Source organism: Poecilia latipinna, unplaced genomic scaffold (assembly GCF_001443285.1).
Source record: "Poecilia latipinna isolate Pla-1442-1.1 unplaced genomic scaffold, P_latipinna-1.0 Scaffold642, whole genome shotgun sequence".
Lineage (NCBI taxonomy): Eukaryota > Metazoa > Chordata > Actinopteri > Cyprinodontiformes > Poeciliidae > Poecilia > Poecilia latipinna.
In genome coordinates, this window is record NW_015113258.1 from 174,629 (window position 1) to 182,639 (window position 8,011).

Here is an 8,011-nt window from a genome sequence, read left to right on the forward strand (position 1 = left end):
AAAATCAATGTTAGGATAAGATCAGTGAGTTTCACTACTAGAAAGGCCAGCCACCTTTTAGTATAAAAAATATATATATATATATATTTTTTTTTTTTGTAGAAGTGCAGTTTACAGATATTGCGACCCTCACATGAGGACATACTGTTTGTTTTGTTTTGTCTGGCGGTGCTACAGTGACCTCTGTTGGTGAAGTGACACATGTCTTGTTTTCTCAGGGAGCAATGGGGCCTGATGGTCCAACAGGAGAGATGGGGTCAGAGGGCAAGAAGGTAAGAGTGCTGGCATTTACTCAATAAAATTATGCAGTTGAACTGTATGAACATAGCAATTACATATTTTTTTCAAAGACAAACACTTAAAATAAATGGGCGGCGAACTGCACTAGTCTTCCGTTTTATCTAAGGAATAGTACATATACAACACTGATTATCTTATCTTTTCTCTTCACTGAAGGGTTCCGATGGTCCTCCAGGAAAAATAGGTTTCCCAGGATCACAGGTGAAGCTCCTAAACACCATTCTACTTTTTGTTTCTATCTCAGATGTGTGTGTGTGTTTTTTTTTTTTTTTTGGCAACTATGTTCTCAGAGAACCTCTGCTTTGAACCAGCAAGGTTGAGATGCAGACTCAAGTATGAAAAAGAATCACTTTTTATTCTTTCATGGTTTTTTGTAGAGTTTATTACTAGACATACATATGTGACCATAGAACATTACTCAATTTTTATTGTATGCTCATTTAATGGATTTGGCTATCCATAAAGTGCCATTCAAAAGCATTCAACACTTTGAAATTTTCCTCATTTTTTTTTTAAATTACAACAAAAAAAAAAAAACTTTTTGTAGTTTTAATACTAAGCGGAAGTAAATATAATGTTATCTAGTATTTTTTCAGTAAGATTTCTAATATATGTCAGGCACAAGTCAAATTAATCATTTTAATTACCGCATTTCAGCAACATGTTTAGTCAAGATAAAGGAAAATCTTTTTAGAACAGGTTTGATTTTAACCAGCTCTAGTTTTCCACAATTGACTTTTGTTAATCCTGTCTTGCCATCCTTTATGTCCCCAACAGGGAAAGATCGGAGAGCCGGGAGACACTGGGCCAAAAGGTTTTCCAGTAAGTTCAATGTTTTGTTTTTGTTTTTTTTGTTTTGTTTTTCTGTGACATCACTGAAAATAAACAAGTTGTTCAATAAATTGCTAAGTTAACACATAAGTTAGAGATGCAAGGCTGAGATGCTGTATGTAGAGGATGAGTGGTGGATTTATTGGATAGAACTTCATGGATGTAGTGAAGGAGGGTTGGTGTAGCTGAGATGGATGTTATGACTATGGTAAGATCTATTTTGAAAGCCAAAGGTAGAAGAAACTTTCTAAAATCTGGTTCATAGTGCTTTTTTTAATACGTGCTAAAAAATAAGTTGTGTAAACTTATTGTGTTTCTTGGTAAGTATTGTGTTAATTTTAGATGATGTACTGCTGTCTTCCTAAACTCACAGATTGTTTTGTTGTCAGGGAATCCAAGGGCCTTCTGGACCTCCAGGGGACAAGGGAATAGCCGGCGACCCGGTACGTTTAGACTTATAAACTCTTGACCCAGTCCTCAACCTCTTTGTGGTATTATCAGTCCAGCTCATCAAGCATGTCTTCATCTCATTCAAGAAATAGAACTGTAGTTTAATTCTCCCGTCCCTCAATCTGAAGTAAATTAGAACTGGTGAAACACAGAAATGAGGATTAAAACATTATATTAATAACTCATTTATGTGTTTCTATGTGACATAGAAAGCTGTTACAAAGTTGTCTCATTTTTCTTTTTGTTGTTGTAGGTTTTAGCATAAATTGCTAGAACCTGCAGCAAGCTTTGATAATATAGCTTTAATAGACATTGCCTCCATATTTGTTCATTTTCCAAATTTCTGTGCTGATAACTTTCGTAATATTTTAATTATTGATGCAGCCTTGGTTGTCATGTAAGGTCAGAACACTGCCTCTAAAGATTGATTTTGACCTGTGATTACCAACAATAGATTGCTGATCTATAAAGATTTCCTGTTTGGGAATTAAATTTTGACATATATTTCCTTTCTTTTTTTTTCCTTCCTTCTTTCTGTTTCCTTACTCTGAGCATTTTTTCAGAAATATTAATGAAAGACAATGTGGGAAGTTTGAATGAATCTTCTTTATTTGGATTTTTATACATCAGCTGGAGAGTTATAATTTCTATTTTCCTCTATAGTCACCATTTTTTTTATAATAGACATGACAAGCTTACACTTAGAGATTGTATTTTATGATGAAACGGCATAAATAAGTTGCTTATTATGTTGGTTAGGTCATCAAATAGGTTTAATCCATACATTTTCTGCTTGTTTTTTCTCCTTATGTTGTTGTTTTTCGTACAAATAGTACTAGATCTTGATTTCTTTAACGTAATGATCATTCAAGCTACCATGTTGTCTTCTGCAGGGACCACCCGGACCACCTGGGACTGTTGGATTGTTAGGGGAAATTGGTCCTAAGGTAAGCAAATATACAACACTTTGCAAAACTAATCAACTTTTCACATCTTTTCACATTGCATCCACAGGTGTCAGTGTGTTTTCTTGAGCTTCAAGGTAGCAGACCAACACATAATTGAGCACATGTGTTTCCAAATAAAATCTGAAAGGCATATGCCATACGTATGTGTCAATAATTTGCAGAAGCACTTTTTTCTCTTAATTGTAGCTGCAAGATCAGCCAGATGGAAAATCTATTTTAAAGTCTTGCCTCAGCTTCTCAATGAGATGTTTAATCTCCAGCTGTACGTTCAGGAATGTTTGTCTGTCTGGAAGGTGCATCTCTACCAAAGTCCCAAGTCTTTTGCAGCTTCTAACAGGCTTTTTTCCAGCAATAGCCGTTGATTTAGTTCCATTCATATTCTCATGATCTCTGACCATGTTGTTTGATGTTGTTTAATCGCTTAACTCCGCTTTAAACTTGTCGAAAAGTTGTCTCTGGCTCTTAAGTTACACTTTTAAAAGTGATATCAAAGCAAAGAGGGCTGAATAAGCCATAATTATCTGATTTTATCTGTAAATAAAACTTTTATCCCACAATGTCGTGTTGGTCTGTCACATAAAATCTCAATCTATGCATTAATGTTTGTGAGAGGACAAAATTGGAAAAAAGTTTAAGAGGTCTAGAAACTTGTTCAGGGAGTTGCACAGATACACAAATTTAATTCCATATTTATTACAAGTAAAATACAAATATGTGATTCTTAGCTTCTTTCACTGGATTAATAAAATTATATCATAATATATCATATAATTATTATATAATAGTATATATTATAATTAATTAATCTACCCTATTAAACGAATTAACTGCAGCTGACATGCTTCCTTTTTCATTTTGACTATAGTTAAGATAGTAAATAATGGAACTTGGCGTTGATGTATTGTTTTCATGCAGTGAAACTATCTTAACATTTTAAATCAGGTTTCTAATTTTACTATGGTCACTTTTCTAGGGTCCTGATGGCAAAGAGGGTGAACCAGGACTTCCAGGCGAACCTGGGGAGAAGGCAAGCAAACTAAACCATCGTAATTATGCCCGAATGCTTCATTTAAGTTCTTTTTATCAACACTAAAAATTTGCTGTCTTTGGGTCTCAGGGGGGGCTTGGACCAGCAGGGAACATCGGAGAGCAAGGACTGATAGGGCAGAGGGTGAGTTTGTCTGAACCAAGTTATGAAACCATTTGGTTTACTGAAAAGCTGGAGAGTTGGTTCACTTTTTTATGTGTGCAGGGCGAGTCAGGTCTAGAGGGAGAAGCTGGTCCAGCTGGTCCTGATGGAGCAAAGGTAAACATGATTGCACACTATACTTAATGCTGCATATGTATGTTATTGAGAAAATACATGAAAGAATCAGACAAAATTAAAATAGCCACTTGTATTTATGTGATTAGGGTGAAAAAGGTGACATGGGTCAGGAGGGTGACAAAGGTGAAAAAGGTGAAACTGGACTAAAGGGAAAGGAAGGTCCACCTGGTAGTCCTGGACTCACTGGCGTCCGGGTAAGTCATATGCCTGCTTGAAATTCATGCACATTTCACTACCTTCATCATAAAGCATCCATTTGAGCTTTATCAATTCATTTCTCTATTGTTTTTACTTAAGGGTTCAGAAGGAAAGCCCGGTAAAATCGGCGAACGAGGCAAACCAGGCCTAAAGGTACAAACATTAAATTACCTAAAAATCACTTAGCAGCAACAAATATTCAAAAAAAAAAAAGAGGGACTGCAACATCTGTTTCAAAACCTTGGGAGTTAATTATCATGCTTTATGCATGTCTAGGGGGCTAAAGGTCAGCTGGGTCACCTTGGAGAAACTGGAACAGTGGGAGAGACCGGACCGCCAGGATTTGTAGGACCGAAGGGTTCCAGAGGGACTATAGGACATGTGGTAAAGTGGAACAGTAATGATGAAGACACACTTAAAGCAGCCATTACTTAAACTAAAAACACTTGAGATGTTATAATGGATGGTGCGATTAACTGCATATTTGTTTCCCACAGGGAGCGCCGGGCCGAATGGGTCAGCAAGGTGAAGTTGGTCTTCTAGGCTACGAGGTTAGAGAAATTATTAGCATAATACTCAGAAACATTCATAAAACTTGAATTCTGTCATGTTATAACTACAAACCTCAATATATTCTATTGACATTTTATGTGATGGACCAACACAAAGTGGAAGGAAATTGATTAATGGTTTGTCACATGCATAATTTTGAGATATCCCAAACTAAAATCTGCTGCAGCAACCGAAGGCTGTTTTATGAAGACCTAGCTAATCTAAAGATTAACCTATAGAGGTTAGCCAACCCATAGATTAGTCAGGCTTCTCTAATGATTCTTCTCTAGCTAAAGGTTAACCTAGGTTAAGAGGTTGTATGGTTAACCTAGAAGTTATCCTCTACTTAGCTTAGTTAGATAGAGAAGAAGAGGCTGCAAAGAGAAGGATAGGTGGCGCTGAACGATGGAAGAAAACCTTTTTTTAATCTGCAAAAATCTTTAGTCTGGGATGAAAGTTTACCTTCCAACAGGACAACAACCCTAAACAGACACATACAACTAAAGAGGAACTGCTTAGATCCAGATATATTCCTGTCTTATGGTGGTCCAGTCAAATTCTCCTGCTGCTGTTGCAGTGGAGGTTGGTTCTATACGGAGTTCAGATGTACATAAACTGCATGAAGATTGTGGATCGTCTGATAAGGGACTGTAGTATTTCATTACTTTTTGTTGTCACTTTGCCACAGGGCCATCTGGGACCACAGGGCCCCATGGGGCGTCCAGGACCAAAAGGTGAAAAGGTACACCCCATTCACTTTATGTGCAATGTTGATCTCCAATTTTTCTGTGTAATAAGTACAAATTGCTCAGTCTGACTTCAGCATTAACCGAACATGTCCTGATGTAGAGGCTAGAGTCTCGAAGGAATCCCAGTTTGATTTTACAACTTTGACATTGTTTCTGTTCAGGGTGAGCAGGGTGACGACGGGAAGCAGGAAGGTCCTCCTGGTCCTCCAGGTCTCATGGTAAGTCCTGTATGACTCTGATTCTCTATACTTCTATTGGCTGTTCTTCTACAAATTAAATTTAATCAGAAAATCTGTTTATATATGTATTTTCTGTGTTATCAGGGACCTCCAGGTGACAGAGGAGAGAGGGGTGAATCAGGAGACCCAGGGTACAAAGTAAGAATGACAGATTATTTCAAAACAAGTTATTTAGGTGTTTTGATAAAGAGTTTTAACGTTATGTTCTTCAGGGTCAAATTGGTTTGGATGGAGAACGAGGCAGACCTGGAGCTCCTGGACAACCAGTGAGTGACCAAACTTTAATGTCACGCAGAGCAGAGTTTATGCAAAACAAACATCACATCTATTCGTGGAGGATTTCTTGATATGCTTTCATTTACGGAAAAAAAAAATAAAAAAATGTCGATTGCAGGGTCATCCCGGGCCTCGTGGACAAAAAGGACCTAAAGGTGCCAAGGGAGACCAAGTAAGGATGTAAAGAAATGCGAGATATCTGTAAAGAAAAATCTTTGCAGAAATTCAAAATCAAAAACTGGTACTAGGTGGATGTGAATCACAAAACAAAGCATTAAAATAAACATTGTTCAATGGGAATTTGGGGCAACAATTTGACAACAGATGCTAAGTCACCACATCACACAATGTAGTTTACAACATAGTACTACTAAACTATGTTGAATTGAAAGTTTCTAAATCTGTTTCAAGATAAAGAAGGAAAAAAGAGAAAGAGAAAGAAAAGGCCATAAAACAAATTTTGAACAATTCAACAGATATGTCCTTAGAAATGTGGTTTCGTACAAAAAAGACTTGAGCACTTATAAGGTGGATTCTCTGCTAAGTCTAAGTTAATAGTGTTTATCTCTCTAATTTAGGAAGGCGTGACATTTCAGTACTTTGATGCCGTTAGCTTATTTAAGCAACAGACCGGAGAACTTGATGCACTGCTATGGTTTTTTTAAGAGCATTTACTGAGCTTGCTTTAGATTACTAGACTATTTACTGGGTTGTTTAACAAGTTTAACTATTCGTGCAACATCATGTTAAAATCAACAGGCCTTTGACAAAACTAGAAACTTGAGGGCAGAAAGAGCAAGTAAAAATGTTGATTCACTCACAAAAATAAAAATAATTTAGTAGTAAAAATTATTTAAGTATTTCACATTTTAAAAATTTTATATATTTTTTTTTCTTCATCCAGGGTGAAAAAGGCAAAAAAGGACAACCTGGACAAAAAGGAGCTCGAGGAACTGAGGTATGTCATTGACTTCCTGTAGGACAAAGCTGTTCACATTTTCCACAGCTAATGACTTGTTCACTGTTTTAGGCTGGGATTTTCACTGATACAAGTTCTTCCAAACAAAGAAAGAAATCTTTCTAAGAATAAAAAAAAATTGAAGTTCAACATCAAAAATTCATAATTTCAAATTAAAAATTAATATTTTATTGATGACGTCACTTGCTGTCATTTCAGGACCACTGACGTCCAACAATTTTTACTCCAAGGCATATTACGGCAGAGAGATGTGGTCTATGCTTAGCTAAATACAACAAGTGACTCACAAACCGTTTTAGCTGCACAGACTAAAATAAAGATAAATTCAAGAGCAAGAAATAATAAAAAATTAAATCAAAACGTTTTAGGAGTAATCTTTTAATAAGGTGAACGTATGAGACATTTTTTTTATGTTTTGGATCTATTCTCTGATCCCTTTCCTACAAAAAACAAACCCACTTTGTTAATTTTATGTGTTTAAGTAGGTAAAAAAAAAAATTTAAATGCTAATTTTTGTATTTTAAGGAAAACTTATTTTTAATTATTTTTGTAAGTCTGAAGTACTTCAAACTGGAAAAATCTGTGGAAAAATGTTTGGACACAAATATTGTGTATGGGCACCTAAAGCATTAAGCCAATGTGTGTCTCAAAGAACATTTGGACATATGTTGCTTTTGTACAAGAAGTATTGCCATCTCTTGAACTTTTTAACATTTATTTTATTACAAAAGTAAATCTCTATTTCTTTTGTTCCCCAATTTATTTTATACATACCTGCCTCATTTATCTGACACCTGCAAATAAAATCCAATGTAACCAATGAACTTCAGAAGTCACCTGATTAATCATGTTTACAAGGAATCCTTAAGCCAGAGAAGTCATGCATCACTGTGAAGCATGTAGCTCAGTCTGGACGTAACGCCTTCATTCTCCTCAGGGTGGGGGTGGTCCTCCTGGTCCCAGAGGCGTGGTGGGTCCAGAGGGCCGTGAGGGAGTGCCCGGGGAGGACGGAACCACGGGAAAAGATGGAAGCAAAGGCATGCCGGTGAGACTCCTTCACAACTCGTTTCATAAAAGGTCTCATTCACACAGCTATTGACTTTCTGGGCTGATTATATGCAGTTATTGTACAATATTATTGT

The 8,011-nt window shown here is 36.4% G+C and overlaps 1 protein-coding gene across 1 annotated transcript in view; it reads left to right on the plus strand.

The window, feature by feature from the left end:
- Nucleotides 1-8,011, plus strand: part of LOC106954271 (collagen alpha-1(XXVII) chain B-like) — a 92,750-nt gene that overhangs the window by 70,390 nt on the left and 14,349 nt on the right. Inside the window, exons 31-49 of the mRNA XM_015043634.1 lie at nucleotides 138-272; nucleotides 457-501; nucleotides 1,078-1,122; nucleotides 1,521-1,574; nucleotides 2,475-2,528; nucleotides 3,523-3,576; nucleotides 3,667-3,720; nucleotides 3,802-3,855; nucleotides 3,963-4,070; nucleotides 4,174-4,227; nucleotides 4,351-4,458; nucleotides 4,572-4,625; nucleotides 5,315-5,368; nucleotides 5,537-5,593; nucleotides 5,699-5,752; nucleotides 5,827-5,880; nucleotides 6,009-6,062; nucleotides 6,795-6,848; nucleotides 7,807-7,946. Of these exons, the coding sequence (XP_014899120.1) occupies nucleotides 138-272; nucleotides 457-501; nucleotides 1,078-1,122; nucleotides 1,521-1,574; nucleotides 2,475-2,528; nucleotides 3,523-3,576; nucleotides 3,667-3,720; nucleotides 3,802-3,855; nucleotides 3,963-4,070; nucleotides 4,174-4,227; nucleotides 4,351-4,458; nucleotides 4,572-4,625; nucleotides 5,315-5,368; nucleotides 5,537-5,593; nucleotides 5,699-5,752; nucleotides 5,827-5,880; nucleotides 6,009-6,062; nucleotides 6,795-6,848; nucleotides 7,807-7,946 (1,286 nt within the window). The remainder of the gene's footprint in view (nucleotides 1-137; nucleotides 273-456; nucleotides 502-1,077; nucleotides 1,123-1,520; nucleotides 1,575-2,474; nucleotides 2,529-3,522; nucleotides 3,577-3,666; nucleotides 3,721-3,801; nucleotides 3,856-3,962; nucleotides 4,071-4,173; nucleotides 4,228-4,350; nucleotides 4,459-4,571; nucleotides 4,626-5,314; nucleotides 5,369-5,536; nucleotides 5,594-5,698; nucleotides 5,753-5,826; nucleotides 5,881-6,008; nucleotides 6,063-6,794; nucleotides 6,849-7,806; nucleotides 7,947-8,011) is intronic.